This window comes from Ptychodera flava, chromosome 4 (assembly GCF_041260155.1).
Source record: "Ptychodera flava strain L36383 chromosome 4, AS_Pfla_20210202, whole genome shotgun sequence".
NCBI lineage: Eukaryota > Metazoa > Hemichordata > Enteropneusta > Ptychoderidae > Ptychodera > Ptychodera flava.
The window spans coordinates 32,555,139-32,573,620 of record NC_091931.1 but is presented as its reverse complement, the minus strand read 5'-3'; the positions used below and the strand labels follow the sequence as shown (position 1 = coordinate 32,573,620).

At 38.7% G+C, this 18,482-nt stretch overlaps 1 protein-coding gene across 1 annotated transcript in view; it reads right to left on the bottom strand.

Moving 5' to 3' along the window:
* Nucleotides 1–1,282: 1,282 nt before the first annotated feature.
* The window catches only part of LOC139131532 (glycine receptor subunit alphaZ1-like), a 95,764-nt gene continuing 78,564 nt past the window's right edge, over nucleotides 1,283–18,482 (bottom strand). The window contains exons 2-9 of the mRNA XM_070697625.1: nucleotides 17,857–17,927; nucleotides 17,022–17,089; nucleotides 16,001–16,224; nucleotides 14,172–14,254; nucleotides 10,836–10,970; nucleotides 3,192–3,421; nucleotides 2,429–2,560; nucleotides 1,283–1,540 (exon numbers count right to left, since the gene is read on the bottom strand). Of these exons, the coding sequence (XP_070553726.1) occupies nucleotides 1,307–1,540; nucleotides 2,429–2,560; nucleotides 3,192–3,421; nucleotides 10,836–10,970; nucleotides 14,172–14,254; nucleotides 16,001–16,224; nucleotides 17,022–17,089; nucleotides 17,857–17,927 (1,177 nt within the window). The 3' untranslated portion in view covers nucleotides 1,283–1,306. The remainder of the gene's footprint in view (nucleotides 1,541–2,428; nucleotides 2,561–3,191; nucleotides 3,422–10,835; nucleotides 10,971–14,171; nucleotides 14,255–16,000; nucleotides 16,225–17,021; nucleotides 17,090–17,856; nucleotides 17,928–18,482) is intronic.

Below are 18,482 nucleotides of genomic sequence, written 5' to 3'. Positions count from 1 at the left end.
TACATTTGTTCACTATATTTGATAGTTTGACGCTTCTATGCACCCGAAACAATGTTCCCGTAAGACATATGTCAAACTTTCCTTTCTGTACAGCATCAGCAATCAATTAAGCCTACGATGTAACGGCACTGCAGAGGGAGGAGATATGTAGCAACTATATCAAGAAGTTCTATTTACTTCGATGACCACTGCACAGTAAGTGAGGCTACCCACAATTCCCCTGATTTGTTCGCTCAGATACTTTTTGCTAAAGGCTTTTTCAATTTTATCAGTTTCTTAACAATTTTAACTTACAATTTAAGTTCAGGATTATTTGTTAAAACTATGTTCCAAAATTATTGATTATGTTTAAAATTCAAGAGTAAATTGAATGAGAAGTCGATGTTTGAAGGTGCTAAAAATTGCACACTTGTCAAGATAAAGTTATCAGCAACTAAGATGGTCTCATCATACCACCTGTCAGACATGCAGATTTCCTTTGTTACGAACATTAAAAAAATCAATACCCTTTCTTTTGCCAACACAGATGCAACTTATTCCCTTAGTTTCCTTGAAAATATTGTGTATGGCTGTCAAAAATCTATGTCGACAAAATTACAAAATTGCTATCTCCTCCGCGGAAAAGGGGTTGATCTTCTCATTATTCACAGTGGGAAATCAGAAAATTATGATTATCAGAATTATGTTGCCAGAATTTTGAAATATGGACCGAGTTGTTCTCTGTCACAAAAAAATTTGCTTCAGTTCAGTGAGTGATCTCCGTGTGTACAGATCATGGAGAATTGTGGGTAGCCTCACTTACTGTGCACTGCTGTACTCTCTTGTTGACGGACTTGGAATTCAGAACACTGTTTAAAATGTTCATTTGACTTGCCCATACGAAATCCTGACCAACACACAAGTTGGCCTTGATCGTACATCGCTCAATAGGGTTTGGGTGGCTAAATGTTCTCCAGTAAATATCCAGCTAAACGCTACACTGTTCGCCTCTGGGAAACTTATTTCAGGTCTTCAGCCATCAATGGTACTATCAGGGTAAATGATGATGTAATTCATCACTAAAGCTACTGACCTAGTAACACTATTTTATAGAAGTACAAGGGACGTTTCCTTTCTACAATTCATGGTACTCACTTCTTGTAAATACGGACTAAAACACTGGCTACACACACCTGTGCACTGTTGTGCTGTTGCACAGCTATGCAAGATAATTACATGTTAAAGGCTGCGGAATTTCGTCCATCCTTTTTAATGTTGCCTTTAAGAAGAAGAATATGTTGAAACATCGAGGACCAACGGTTGACGCTCAGTAGCCAGACAGATACGCCGGCCAGTAGATCAGGTTGAAAATGACAAACGAGGCTGGGAAAAGCACTCTGGAATAGACGTCTATGCTCCTCGTTCTCTTCAGCGGAATTTCTTGTATCGTCGTCACCCTATCGTCGTCATCTGTGTGGCAGAGATGGCTCTGGTATTCAAGACACGACTTACAAGGCGATCTGTCTCCTGGCATCGCCCTGTACTCAAGCTCCATCGACTCCTGCGGGCGAAAATAGTATATAGGTATTTACGACGAAGTAATCGAAGAGGCATTCTGAATCAAAGGAAATTGATACTTCTCCATTACAGTCACGGTGTATTATATCATAGTTTTGTCAACTCAAGTGAGTTTTGAGACGTCATACCATAAGATTAATACTGATAATGTATCCGATTATCCGGCATTGTGGCTCAAGATGTTTTCTGCATTATCTACAAATTTACTGGCATTGCCCAAAGTATACAATAATAGCAATAATGTACCCCTCCCGGACAATAATGACCTCAAGCAAACTTTGCACTCCATCATGTACTCGGCCCCGCCTCGTACATACATCATGTAGGGGGTACATTATTGCTTAAGTATTTAGTTCGATGAACTCTGATGTATAGATTTATTTTTGGTTGATGTAACGTATTTCATAGGGTTTCAATTTTCTGTTGTTTCATAACTGTTACAATGCTAATAGTACCATGTCTTCACACATTTTATGTAATATTTTTCAGTCTAAAAAGGAGCCAAGTTTAAAAGCTTCATTTCGCGGCAATGGGCACCGGGTATTATAAACACGCTTGACGGAAAAGAACATTTTTTGAGAATGCCCTCTTTTCCCCAACCCTCATGTCTGCTGTACTGCAACGCGCAATAAATCCGTTTCTGCCATTCTCGTGTCCATAGGGTTACACTAATCACATTTTTATGATTTGATATGTTTTTATTCACGTATGTAACAAATTATCATTTCTAATTCAAAATTATGCCTTAATAAGACGCGGTCTATTACCCATCCGTGCAGCATCTCACAATGAGTGAGGCAAAGAGAGAATCTGCAACAGGAGTATGGAATGTTATCATGAACTGTGATGGCGCTGTTGATGCAGAGCGTACCTTCAGCTTTTGTTTCGACTTGCGTCCTTTCTCTCTTTTCTGTTTGGCGAGGAAGAAATAACTCGAGACAGCAAATTCAAGCAGCGCGGCAAACACGAAGATAGAGCAGACCAACATCCAGATATCGATGGCCTACAGTCAAATTGAAAAGAAGATAACATCAGTAAATGCATGCAGTGAATGTTGACTAATTAAACGCATTTCGTGAGTTGCAGAGCATATTTAGATTTCAAAAACTCCAGCAGCGAAATATTTAAAGCTTTAGTAAGTCTTGTGACCATTACATTGTGACATCACAGCTATATATGAAGTTTATGTGTAAGTATACATACATACATACATACATACATACATACATACATACATACATACATACATACCTACATACCTACCTACCTACCTACCTACCTACCTACCTACCTACCTACCTACCTACCTACCTACCTACCTACCTACCTACCTACCTACCTACCTACCTACACCTACCTACCTACCTACCTACCTACCTACCTACCTACCTACCTACATACATACATACATACATACATACATACATACATACATACATACATACATACATACATACATACATACATACATACATACATACATACATACATACATACATACATACATACATACATACATACATACATACATACATACATACATACATAGAATGCCACTCAGAATGCAGTGAATAAAATCTGAAGAGAACTGCAAGACGTTTGTTAAAAACACAACCTTCCAACCTGTCACGTACCTTTGTGTAGGACACCTTAGGTAATTGATTACGTGCCGAAGAACTTAAAGTTGTCAGGGTCAACACCGTTGTGATGCCTAGACTTGCCCTTGCCGGGGTGGCTTCCACACTCAGCCAGAAGGACACCCAAGACAGAATCACCAAGAGGCAAGACGGCACGTAGTGCTCCATCACGTAGAATATAAGCTCACGATCGAGTGAGAATTCACATACAAGGTGATCATATATACCTGGAATGATAACACATAGAGCCAATCCTAGACTGAATCTCATTTTTCCCCTACGAAGTGCGATTGTCAATGATCAATGACGACAAGAACTGATATCAGGGTATTTGTTGACAATTAGATATGCCACTAGAAAAAGAAAATTATTCCCTTTTGGAGAAAAAAAAACTTTGTAGAAGGGCAAATATATTTCCAAATCCTGACTGTGAAAATTCACTCGTCATGACACCAGGAGAAAACGAAGGAAGCGTAGCTGTGGTATCGCTTACCTCTCCTAATTGTATTGAAGACGAACATGCCCTTGAAGTTCAAAAACCAAATGGAATGAATTCCATTGATCGTAAATTTGACATTCGGGCAAAGCTATACGAACGAGCAAATTGTCTATTACAGTCATGACAAAAGAAGATGGGATTCATTTACGAGGTAATGCACGAATAAAATGGGTTTTCGGGATTATCGTGAAAATTCTGTGGTAAGATTGATCATGTATTTGTGATGTGACAGGTACTTTTTGTAACGGAAAGACATTGTAAATTGCTTTCGGTCATTCAAAGGTGAACTAAAGTCGACGATCGTTACCCCATCATTTCAGAACGACATAATAATGAACGTTCATGTTTGAAATTCACAATATGAAAATTCCAGAGACAATGGGCGGCTTTTTACAGACTGTTTGAAGTATCATACCGAAAGAAATTAAAAACTATCGCGTACAATACTGACAGTTTGTAGCTATATTTTGAACCATACATGAAATTTAGAAAGATTTATGCACGCTTTATATTTGACTTTGGACGTACATGTAGCTCCGTCGCTTTTAAAGGAGCTTGTCGTCGGAAATGCCCGAGTGCGCCCGTGACTTTCTTGTTTACAAACAATGTGTATCTAGATGTATCACGTCAACACAGCTGAAAAATTTAAATTTTATGATATTCATTGTTAACAAACATGTTTTAACTTTCATCATTCGCCAATGTATCCTATAGATACAGTGTTAACAAGGGTCCCTGGCAACCTTTGAGCAGAGTTCCGACGACAGCCTCCCTTTAATCCTTGGTACATTAGGGAGTGTATGGGGATTTCACTTATTCATGTTATATTTTTTATCCCATTCGATGAAGTCATTATTACTTTGATCGTCATCGGGACGTGCCTCCTTAAAGTTGCCTAACTAGTATGATTTCAGATGATTGACCTCCGTCTGCTGTTTCGTATGGCATCTACATGGATATGTAATTTGCATATTCTTTAAGGTAGTTTGCGCCTCGAAAATGAAAGACTTAAATTTATGCTCAAAACTTCCCTAAACAAACTTTCAACCATTCTCTTTCATGATCGAGAATAAAAATCGGGGATCACCGTGAAAATTTTAGTACTAGAGAACAAATTACCCAATATTTACCGATATTTAAAATTCAAAATGGCCGTCATCCCTAGGCTCTGTGTTATCTCTATGGCGAAAACAAAATCCCCTATTTTTGACAAAACTAAGCCGGTATAAACTTTATTTACTCCATAAGCTTCAAAATGAGCCCTCACACCAAAAGAATATTGTAAAGATTTGAGCATCCCGGACTGGCATTCTATCTTCAAAAAGGCTACGGAAACCTCAAGACATTCCCTTTTGAATGCAGGGGTCACCATGCAAAATTTGGCGCCAGGGAAACAGATACGCGACATTTGAAATTCAAAATAGCCGCTGTGTCAACTTTTAACAGGGGCGAAATAAGATTTTCGATTTTCGCAAAACTAAGCCGATGAAAACTTTATTTATTACGTGCGCTTCAAAATGAGCTCCCGCGCGCACAAGTGGTAGACCAAAAAGGTATTGTAAAGTTTGAGAGTCCGAATATCCATCTACGAGGCGCATTCTACCGTAACAGACAGTAAGGTGACATGCACATGTTTTAATATTAAAGGAAGCTCTTATGCATGACGTCATTGATCACTTGCATAATTTGTCTTAGGCATGCAAAGCAGTGGAAAGAGGCAACCTTTAACGCTGGACATTGCTAAACTCACTTGAATGTTGTACTCACTCCTAGAAATACGGCTGTGCAGAAAGTGAAGAAGACAACTTGATCGCTTTCACGGGATGAGACTTACCGACACAATCTCAAGAAATCGTGACCGGAATTGAACTTCAAATGAGGGCGCCGTTACATTGCACGAACCCATTCAGACGTATAATTACGTTTTCGAAAGGTCGTGGAGCATGAAAGCCCGTACGGGACAATTTGCAAATAAGGAAAATAAAGTTCATCTCCAGAGACAACAGTAACTTGACACGAGAAATTGCCGGATTATACTCGGTGGTCCGTTGATCCTCCGAGGCTGAAGAAGTCTGTCAATTTACTTAGAGTCTTCGATTACCCATTGTGACCGATCGGTAAAGGTACGCGCCATCGGCTCACAAAGAGCAACTCATGATATCCCTCTATTGATGCAACGTTGTTTTACGTTTGAAGCCAAAATGTGGATTCGCTGTATTCTCACTATCTGTATGGGTCTGTATTCTCATGTCACTGCTATCCTTGGAATGTGTGTGAATCGGATCGGATGCATTGTGATATATTTGTTTTTTACGCTGTGTTATCGCGTGTGAAACATTATACATTTTTGTGTGACAAATAAACGCTCATGTCATACACACAAACACTCATGCCTTTTGCGTGCGTGTTCATTAGCTAAAGGAATTTCGTTCAAAGTAAAAGCACATATATATTGAGGAAAGACGATTCACTTAATTAGGTGAACTGGTTTTTAATTGCTCTTTCAAAGTATATAAAAATAAGGGAAACACTTCGTTCATTTGTTTTGTAAGGGATGTTTGACGAAAAGATTTATTTTATGCGGCGATTTCATTGATGTGATTGATTAGGTCACCGACTATAAATATTAGCATTATTATTGTTGTTATAAATATTCTTATGCTTTCTTTGATGCCTCAACACTAACTCTATAAGAATGGATGCATGTCTTGAGGCAGTACAAAGAAAGGTGCAGATACCCTGTTCAAACATTTTCGTCTACACTTTCGAATAGAGATGAAAGAGTCAGTAGCTGTAACTTTTGATGAGTTTTTCACTATTGTTTGTTTTGTATGTCGACAACAATTTCTTATTCTGCTCCCCAAACCATGTTGAGATACACAGTATTGAGCTTTCAACTCAGTCTGTACATGTGTGTGCTACAATTCTATTGTTAACAAGTGAATTCTGGTCCAGACTAGAATTGAAACGTAAACAATTACAGTGTAGAGATGCTGCTTTGACGAGGTTAATAGTTGGTGCTGCAGTTGGCATACAAAACGAAGATAGTGAAAAACTCATCAAAGGTTACAGCCACTGGCCCTTTAATGGTCTATTTTCACGGTCCCGGTTAGACAAAGTATCAGACTAAGCTCTCTTGTGCTTTCTGTGCAGTCTTCCTTCTGATAATTTCACATTCAAATACACACACACAGTTATGTAAATATTAGGCAGGATGTGCTCACTTATTTCGGAACACCTGGCATCACGTTGATTCAACAACCATTATTCCATAATAATTTTCTTCCTAAATGTGACCATGTTTTGCTGCTTTTTTAGTGAATCGTGCATGTTGTGTAATTGTATTTCTTAAACATGGCTGAGGCTTTTGAGATTTTTCGACCGGTGTTTTTGCTTCTTTTCCTCTTAGGGAGCCTGCCAACTTCTTTGAATTCATGTTTAATACAACGAAGGAGACATGCATTATGGTCGGCATCAGCAAGAGCAAGAAAACGTAAATCGCGATTTCTGGAGCACCCTATACCATTATGAAAATGATACGTCCATTTTGTTTCATCGATAAAACATCGAAGAACACAACATAATATAATTGTCACATTTGCTGCTTTAAAAGGAATTACGTATATCTTTAAAAGTGTCGAATACAATTAAACTCTAATGAGTAATGACCATTCTTTGAGTCGGAAACGGCCGTCACGACATCAACACTGCGAGGAATTTGAGCAATTGAAATCGTATAATACATGTTACATTCCAAAACTTTCAAAAACAAAACGTGTCCCTAAAAACGTCAGGAAGGATGCCCGGCAATTTCTGCAGCGGAAAAAAAGCTGCAATGTCACTTGGAAAGAGCATAAGTAAAATGGAATGCTATGAAAGGCATTCTGTGCTGCTTTCAGTCGGTAGCCGACAAAGCTGGCTTATATGGATCAGTGAGCAGATAATGACAATTTTGTAATTTCCAAAGCACGTAACACGACATCATTTTAGAAGTCAATTAAAAAAAGACGGAAATAGAAGTTGTTATGTTCCAGACGGTTGCATGAATAGTGCTTGGCTTTGAATCTAGGGAGCTCTGACGTCACTTGTATTACAGTTTACTTGAAGTTATCATTTTGGTATACCCGTAAAATATGACAAATATTACAAACCTACTCATCAAACTTCTGGCGAGACACGGCCATTTTGAATTCTGGATGAGGAAATATCGCACACGGGTTCTACATAGCGTGTAATCACCCCATTTGTTCTCTTAGCCACGAAAAATGTCTTGAATTTAAACGTCAACGAGTGTACACAAGAAGAGCGTGATGTCATCACGGAATGCCGACTACATATGTGATTTAGTAGCCTTCTTGGCTAGGCCAAAGACTTCAAACTCGACACAACTGGCACAGAGCCAAAATAGGCATTCTAAAAGCCATTATGTCGGCTATTGTAGCTTCTCGGAATGCGCAATGAGCTAGTTGTTATGAATTCACTCTTTCTTCATTTAGGTGTACGAGAACTGTTATTGCGTACAATATATTGTAACATTAACTAGGCCTAAAGGTAGAATGCGCGTGGGGGACGGATATTCAGACTCTCAAATTTTTCAATTCTTTTCTGATCTGCCGCTTGTTGGGGTTCGTTTTAAAGCTCTTGGTGTAAGAAAACTTTTAACCGGCCTAGTTTTTCGAAAATCGAAAATTTCCTTTTTCTCCATACATAGAGTCAACACAGGGATGGCGGCCATTTTGATTTTCAAATATCGGTAAATCTTGCGTAATTTGTTTCTCTAGTTCTAAAATTTGCACAGTGACCCCCGATTTCCTTGAGGAAATTTTGAGCAAAAGTTTAAGTCTCTCACTTTCGAGGCGCATACTACCTTAATCGACATGCAAGACTTTGTGCTCGCAATATGGCCCTGTATAAATTGATTCACCAGTACGGTCATTGCGACGTGGAAGGTATGTGATATGCCGTGCCCCGTTGCATATAATCCACACAGCGGACTTGACAGATATAAATGTGCAGCTCGAAACTCTGTATTGAGAAATATAATTACACATTATCCTGGCAGTATATTTATCCTTGATCAGCTGTGCGCTTCAAGAGCTACCCGGGGAGAATTGCGTTCTGTCCACCTAATTTTCTTGAAGGGTTTGCTGGTTTGTTATAATAAGGCTTGCACTTCAAGAAAACAATCACACATAAACTTGTGTGTGGTGTATCACGTCTTTGGCATCGTTCGATTATAATATTAATTTCATTTGCGAGGTCCTCTTTCTAGGCTTTTACCTGGCTCGACGAGTTTGCAAGGTGTCCTTAGGCTTATTAATGCTCTGTAGGCTTGAATACCCGGGGCGATGTCGAAGCCTGCCGACGGTGAGCTGGATTCACGCGATCGTTAGTCGTTCATCCATTATGTCGAACGAACGAATTGCGAATGGCGCCTACACTGAAGAATTTTGTCTTACAATTTATCCTGATTTTTAAAACTAATTGAACACTTGTATAATACCCCCTGTCTGTCTTTGTAAAGCTATAATCTCGCTCAATCTGATTAACATCAGATGCGGAGATGGCGAAGCTTCTATCTTTGCTTGAATTTTTGCTCTTCTGGTTCACTGATTGTCGCGTCGCCTCACTTCATCTAAACCATTGCCATAGGAGATCGCGTTCAAATCTCGCGCATCGGTCAGAACCCCGGGTCAGAACAGCTGACCAATCTGAGTCGGAAAGAGTATTTTCACTGTTAGACCGCGAAGTCGCTGTGTCTACTGTCTTCACTTGGTCTCAACATAGACTGTCAAAGGCTTCGATGAAATGATGAACTGTCTGAGTGCGTCTAATGCATGTACTGTAAGTGTTACTGTAAGTGATACTGTAAGTGTTACATGAACAAGGAGTATACGGTCTGACACAGTGAGCAGTTGATCACGCCACTATGCAGCTGTTTGTGGTTTTCATTCCCCAGGGGCCGATGTATACTTTACGACCTGATTGGCTGCTTCAGAGCGCGGGATTTTAAGGAGATGTCTTATTCAGATATAGTGCAGAGTACAAGCAAAGGCGGAAATTTACCATCACTACATCTGGTTTTAGTCGGATGGAATTTCACTCCAGCAGTGTTTTCATAAAACATGAATTATTCAATAACTCAATCCTTTCAATTCCTTTGTAATCACTTTCCTTGCACACAAAGCGTCTCTTTTGAGTGCTAAAAGGGAAAATAATCTCCCCTTCCTTCTGAGTGTATCTATCTATCCATCCATCTATCTATCTATCTATCTATCTATCTATCTATCTATCTATCTATCTATCTATCTATCGTCTATCTATCTATCTATCTATCTATCTATCTATCTATCTATCTATCTATCTATCTATCTATCTATCTATCTATCTATCTATCTATCTATCTATCTATCTATCTATCTATCTATCTGTCTATCTACACATATAGATTAAATATTCATCCGATAATATCATATACATATTATATATATATATATATATATATATATATATATATATATATATATATATATATATATATATATATATTAAACAGCCTGTGACAACTACAAGTTCCAAGATATTAAGTAAAGTATTAAAGCCCTGCAGAAATGCATTGAGCAATATATTCTGCCTCCATTGACAAACAAGTATATATATATATATATATATATATATATATATATATATATATATATATATATATATATATATATTATATATATATATATATATATATTCTCTTAGCGGCTGAAATATAGTCTCTTATCGGCTGAAATATTTTGCACCACTTTTAGAATATAGGTTAGGTTAGACACAAGGTGTAATTTGGGCCACTTCGGCCTGGTTGCTTCTAGATAATCCTTACCATACGCCTAAGTCTATTTCATTCAGTTGAATGCTGTGACATTTCTCATTGATAAATTGAATACATGAGTGTCTGCAGTCTTCCTTGTATATGTCATTTTGCCGAGAAAATTATGAAGGCAGCTTTTCCTGGAATTATTTATGGAAACTGAAGGTTATTTTTCACTTGTGTTTGAATGAACACCTGCAACAGGTCAACCGTTAATTCCACGGGCATATTGATTGCAGGCGGCAAATCTCATCAATTAAAGATAGAGACGAGGCCTGTCACTCACCAAGGGGATATTCCAACTCCTGTCTTCTTACTGTCGGCTTCTTGATGATAAACCCGGGCAGGGCGACTTTGTCAGGAATAATGGCACTGAAATTTGCTCCCCAGTAAAGTCGCACATCCTTCGTACTGTAACTAACTGTAACAAGAAATAGTTGATTTTAAAGTTTGTTTTCGGATAATAAACAATTTGAGATTTGAGGGACACCAATCGGTAGAGTTATTATTCGATTAGGCAGACAAACCGTCACGTGCAGGACGATCTAGGTGTTTTGTACTCAGGCCGAGATCTTACGAGTGAAAAGTCATTAGATACCGCCTAGAAATAGCGAATCGCCCTAAAAGTACTACTGGTGAGCGTAATGCATATCTTGGTGCTTTTCCCTGACGTAGTGACAAATAGGAAAATCCAGAGAAATACACGTCTGCCGGATGTACCGTATATGGTAGCTTGTTTGTCTACCAACCATCTGGAGTCTTTCAGAATCATTGCTGGATGGAAAATACTAGAATCTGAGCAGTTAAAAGTCTCAGCATTATCCTGTCCTTAAAAGCGATATGAAACACACATTGGCATTTCGGAATTCATGTGCTACCATTACGAATAATTGCCACGGTAAAAATGTCACATCCTGCGATCGAGCAAAGTCAATCGCAAAAGATTCAGTCGCGCATACTATCCACTCTTACTCGGGAGACTAAAAATCACGATTAGCGCATAGTGCCATGGGAGTGATCATCAGAGTGAACAAACACGCTGCGTCTTTGTATCGTACTCATGCTTGAACCCTATAACAAGATTATAACATTATTCTTAATATTCCACGCCTCATCATAACATTATTCTCATTATTACATATGTACCACAGATTACAAATCTGTTGGCAGCGAAATACAGTTGGTATTTTCACAAACAGAGATAATATAGTCCCTGTATATTTTTTGCATTTTCTAAAAATTGTGACACTTTTCTAAGTATTTTAGCTTTTGATTGAGCTAATTATCACTGCTTTTAATATTTTTTCTAATTGCTTGCTTTTAGCAAAGTATTTCACGTGCTTTATCACTTCAATGCATTTCAGAAACAGGTCACGTGCCATTAATAATGTTTACATAGAAAACCGTGGTTAAGAAATTATTTCACGCTAAATTATGCAAATTAGTTATTATCCCGTACTACTTTCTATTGGTAAATATTATCGCCGGCTCCTGAACAACAATACATACTGAAGCGGATTGTATATCTGTGGAAGAAAATAATTATTACGATTGGCAGAAGTGAAACTAATATCTCGGCACGGACGGAGCAAAATACTGTGACTACGATGGAAAGGTATTCACGCCTCATTATAGCATTAGTCTCAATATTCCACACCTCTCTGCTCGATGCGGTTTCAGTTAAAGGGTGGCGTCGGAACTCTGCTCAAAGGTTGCCAGGGACCCGTGTGACCGATGTACGTTGGTGACCAATGAAGGTTAAAACATGTTTGTTAACAATGAATATCGCAAAATATAATGTTGCAACTATGTTGACGTGATGCGTGTAGATATCATGCATAAAATACATTGTTTGTAAACAAGAAAGTCGCGCACGCGCAGTTCCGACGACCCCTCCCCTTGACAAGGTATATGGACGTTAAATATGGACGTTAGTAGCGCACAGCAGTTTTGGCGTTGTACTTCTTCAGTGATTCGCTGTTGCCCACACAGATGGAAGACTTTATAAGCAATTAACCCTTTGACTGCTGTAATTTATCCCACCAAAATTTTAATGCTGCAATACTTTAACAAATTTCGTGAACTTTTCTGTAAGTTTTTCTATAATTTGGACCAAATGGATATCACATTTCGTCAGCTACAGTTTTTTATCAAATTTTGGCAAAAATAATAAAAAAATTGACTATAGTATATTTCATTCAGGTGACTTTGGAGCTCAAAGTGTTAAAGGGACATGGTCGTCGGAACTGCGCGTGTGCGACTTGCTTGTTTACTAACAATGTATTTCATGCATGATATCTAGATGCATCACGTCAACATTGCTGCAACATTTAAATTTTACGATATCATTGTTAACAAACATGTTTTAACTTTCATCAATCGCCAACGTACCCTAGAGACAGTGTTTACATCGGTAGTAGGGGTCCCTGGCAACCTTTGAGCAGAGTTCCGACGACCCCCTCCCTTTAAGGGAGGAAATGCATTAGCATCTATCGGCGTGATTGAAGTTAGAAGAAGGAGAAGGTAACGTGGTTTAGCATGAAAACATACTGTACCATGTATGTGTTAGAGAGTTCAAAAATTATTCTTCCAGCCTATTTATGCATGTTGGCATTGACCCTCCCTTATTCCAGCTTTATCTAACTAAAGTCATCGCAAAGTAATTTGCGAGAGGTGATTTCAATTATTTTGCTATTAACGACGCGATTGAAACTTGTGAATCTAAGTAACATGCTCTCCAGTCTTTGAAAGAAAAGAGATATCACATCTATTATACGACTGGCCAATTGAGAACGTGTCCTTTTGAAATGATTTGGTCGGTGAGGTTGTTATAGAATGAAGAGCCCAAAGAAATTTGTCAGTTTTGCTGCGACGATCATGTTGGCAGATGCCGCTTCAACATAGTTGGTCAAGGAAAGTGCACGTATCTGTGCTTTGGATGTTTACCCCGCCCCGTGCACACGTGACAATTGCTAAATTATGTGGAGCACCAGCTATACAATTAATATTCAGGTGGCGGCGTTCTTGATGTCAAGAACCGCCAAGAGGACCCGGCCTTGTCAGGTTATCGGTATTATTTACTTGCCAAATTCTTTTATCGGTGAGGCTTTTAGTCACGTTCTTCTCTCAGCAGTGGCACTTGAAGTCACGTTTTTCTATGGTCGATGAGATAACGAAAGAAAAGGACAAACTAAAAGATAAGCTTTTCATGTGTCAATTGTAAATGTTTCCTTGGAGTATTCCCAGAGGGACCTTGACAATTCAAGTTTATTATTGTAAATATTCTGCGCCATGTCTAATTTTGTAATCTCATGACAGCTAGTGCCCTTGGTTATTCTTGACCAAAATATATTACACAGATCAAAGGATTCCTCTGCCTGGGCCGATACAAGGTCATGTGAATCGCAGTCACGTCCTGTATACATAAAAGTATGACAGCCAGCATTTTCAAAGATATATTCATCTGATTGTTTTTTTTCCTCGAAGATAATAATTTACCTATGTCTATAAACTGATACTTTCGTGTCATTATGAACTGCAGATAGAAGTTGTACAATGTAGATGTAATACGGTGAAGAAAACACATAAGCATTTTCATTAGAAAATTATGTAAATAACTCACAGCTCTCCATTTCGATGGCGCATGACTGCTTATCCATCGGGAATCGTTGTAGTTGCATATGGCAAATAAGCACCAAACTGACGCTGCGTGGAAAGAAGAAGGATTTGTTAAACGGGTGATAATGTCCGAATTACTACTTTTCAAACGTCAGTTTATGAAGCGCTATACTGTGAATTGTTAAAAAACATTAAGGGGGTTTGGCATTGTGATTGTCACATCTTCACCAAAATACCGGGTCTTGCGTCTACCACATAGCATGCTGTTTGCAGACTAAATAGTTACAAAGGAACAACAATAAAGTCCACCAATCAGAGTAAGGCCGGTTGATTCAATCGCGGCTCATTTTGTAAGTACATAATTCTTCTTGTCTAAACCTAATAACTACTCTGAGGCAGCATTTTCTCTGGGGCAGTATTTTAAGGCAAGGGTCTGCTCCAAAACCATTCATGGATTGTGACTTAACTGGATACAAAGAGACAGCAAACTACCGCACAATGTCGAAATGTACGCAGCCGTCAAACGAGGCATGATGATGTCCAGAGGGAAAATTGCGACTTTCTTATCCGAAGCAGTCTCGACTTACTGATGACTTTCAGTGAGTGTCGGTCTCAGAACTACAAAGTAAGCTATGGATCAATTTGAGTGACGGACGTTATTCAAATTCAAGTGAGACTGACAAAATAAGCCAACAGAAGTTACATCAACCTGTAATGTGCAACCGGTCACTTCCCTGACGAGATCAAAATTTGCTTTTCGTTGACCCAACATGAACACTGCTTTTGCGAAACTTCGTCTCCTGAGATGTGTTTTGCAACATCTCAGGTCTATAAGAATTACCGCTTGTTCAAGGCCAGAGAAAAGGGCAATTTATATCACAAAATTCAACTCACTAAAAATACAGAACAGAAATTTATGGGGATTCAAGTACATATACATAACACCAAAAGTAGCATCAGCACAAGCCGATGCACCAATTGGTGAATCCAAGCAGTACTTATAAGTTAGTGATGTTCATGTAATTTGGTGTCAAGTGCCTGGTTTCTAAGGCCTTCATGCTTTATTTCCATGATGATATTGATTACACGTCATCTCTTCCAAAAATCTCATCATCAATGCGCGCGAGTCAATATTTTTGTCGCAACAGCCCTGCTGCATTATTTGTTCTGGTCGTATATATTCTTTCGAGCTTCTTTGGCCCATTAACATGAGTTGCAGCACTACCTCAACGTGTTCATCTAATTTTGTTACAATACTTGAAAACAAGTAGTGTTTGAAAGACTGTCTGTCCATCTCTGACTGTCTGCCTGCTTGCTTGCTTGCCTTGCAGCACCCTCTTTGGCCAAGAATTTTTCTAGCTGTTTTAAATCTGTGTGTGATTCTGTCTGACCTCTGTCAGTCACACCTTTTATTTCTCCTTTACCCTGGGAGGTGAACGAACTTCACATTTCGGACAGTTCAATTAGCAATGCAGTAAGGTATTTGACCTCCCCAAGTTTTTTGTAAACTGCGTTTGAACGATGACTTTGTAACTTCTGTCGATCTGCATTTTGCCACAGTGGTTAGGAATTAAAGTATTATTTTTGGGATTGAATCTGTATGAGCTTGCTAATCTTAAGCGAAGAATCAATGAATTGGATGGCTTTTAAATCTTTATGGATGGCAAATTTCCTGTGATGCGTGTGCCATAGTCTAGTAAGTCATGGACAACGGAAATCTTTCACTTGTCCTCAAGATGATGTCCCTAAAAATAAGGCGTACATTTCAAAACAAATCGTAAAACAATCATTCCAGCCAATTAGCTACGTCCGGCTCGAAGCGTGGCTACCTACCGTATGTCATAGGTCACATGTCCACTCGGATGGATGCGCATCTGTTTGTTCGTTTCCGTGACCTGGTGAAGTTCGCCTTCCTTGACGTTGACAAAGTACAGATCGGGAGTCCAGACCATGTGCTGAAGTTTTGAACCAGACCTTAAGTCAATTGACTCCGTGCTGTTGTAAAGCAGCCTATGGTCGTCCCACTCCATAACCAGATACATCGTTGCTCCGTAGTCCTGAAAAAGATAAAGGCAAGCAAGCGAAAATACCATTAAATTAACAATCCTGACCTAAATCGTAACCATACTAATATGCATAATGTTTAAAAATACCTTAACACAAAAAATCAACTGAGATCCTCTGCTTGTTATATAAATACAATATTTTCAATACCGCCGTATTATAGTTCTCATATATTACTTATCTCTAATTTGGGTCATTCTTGTTATGTCGGGTGTCATTACAAAACATTTGGGCGCGGAATGTATCCAATGGCACTACCTTATACAGCAAGTTCAGAAGTGACACGTCAGTTGATAGGAGTGAATTATCATCTTTCTATGTTTTGGGTGCTTTCGCGAGTTTATGTGTGCTGATGTCACTGTGTTGCAATTTTAATACTTGACCCTTATATCTGTTCTCGCTTGATAACGAACACCTTGTAAAGGCTTCTCCTCCTTTGCAAGATACAAAATGTATGCATTCTGTGTTTTCACTTGGTATATACGGCGAAGTACACTGCTTTAGCCAAATACAACGTACAGCGAAACGGAAACTATACGCTGGTGACGAGATGATGTGTGTGCTTCTTGTGACACACATTCATTGGTTTTGTTTCGCAATTGCAAGCTCCGGAAAGATCGATTTCCGCGATGAAATGCCGAAACCATCAGCATGTCATGGCCATAGAGATTGTCAGCCTCAACAATGGATGGAATGTGATTGTGACACATGCATTTCTCTCGTCGGCAAGTCATTATTTCCTTAATTGCAGGGAGTTAAGTCCATTACTCTGAGCCCGGCGTATACTCACCATTGATATCTCTGACAGGGAATGTATGCTGGTAATGAAAAGACCGACAGAAACGTTGATAGGCTCCCCTGTGGATAATTACAACACTTAGTTAACTGACGCCCTTTACAATGGAAATATAACACATTAACCTAAGAAACTATTTGCTTTGAATCTCTATTGCACCTCTCAGATAGGATTATGGCTTTGTGCCATTTTGCCGTAACTTTCTTTTCTTTTATCACTTTCCTAGCGAAACTGTTTACTTCATAATAGCATTCGCCAAAAGGAAACATCCAAATATAGCAGAACACAAACAAACAAACAACCAAACTAGTAAATATAATATAACATGTTACATTTGTGAGATATGTCTAAGGCCATTTGCATTTACATGTATGAACATGATGATGATATATATTTAGGTGATATATGGGAATCCAAATCTTTCATTTTATTGCAAGAAAAAAATAAGCTGCGTAGGAAAAAAGCAAACAAGACGCACTCATGGGAGAATGACGTCAGCTGTTATAGAGTTTCTAGCGAAACAAGTGGATTCATACCGACTAAAATGAAAGGATATAGGGTGATTAAAATGGTCAGTCACTCAGAATATTTATGTCACATTGACCTGTGTTCAGTGCTATATACGATTGTTTATCCGTTAAACCTATTTCTGTCAGCGTGGATGGATTAATTTGTTATCGTGACAGTCTAAGGCTAACATCAACTATGATGAGAGACATTCCAGTCATTGTTGTGTCTTCAGCCATTGGGCAAAATTATTTTTGTACATTACGTGCTTCACCATTTTACACTCTTTTGAAGACCATGGTTACAGATTGGAATAACATACCTCCCATATTAGGTCGCATTTGTTCGTCGTAGTGATGGCCTTCGAGCTGTTCCATTAGCATTTTTGGGGCTCTGAAATCAGAAAAAAGAGTAGCTGTTCATCAACTCTTCCGTACCTTACATACCAGTATTTATCATAAAGAGTAAGATTTAAAATTAAACACTGTGCGCTAAGAACTGTAACGATTTGCTCAACAAAAACGTTATTGTAGCAGATAAGTAAATAACTCTCATAATATGGTTTGCTATTACTGAAGGTCGAAGTCGATCGTTGAACCCATACCAATGGCAATACCTTGATGTACTGACACGTCAAGCCATTTAAAGACTATGAAATTTGTCTATTAGGGTTACTGCCCCAACGCCTCTGAACAAACAAAGGAGACAATTAAAGGCAAAATAATGCAGGGATGTCTGGTAAACGTGTTCTGTAAAGGGTGAAAAATAGATCAATACCGCTAGTGCAGTCATCGAAGCTGTCCATAAATCTGTCATATACACAGTGTCACACGTTAGTACTGCTCTTATAGCTCTTAAAAGTTCATTACGACGGTCATTACGTGAGCTAAATAACAGACGAATACAAAGTGTGATATTGTTACTTCTTTAAGTTTGACCAATCGACTT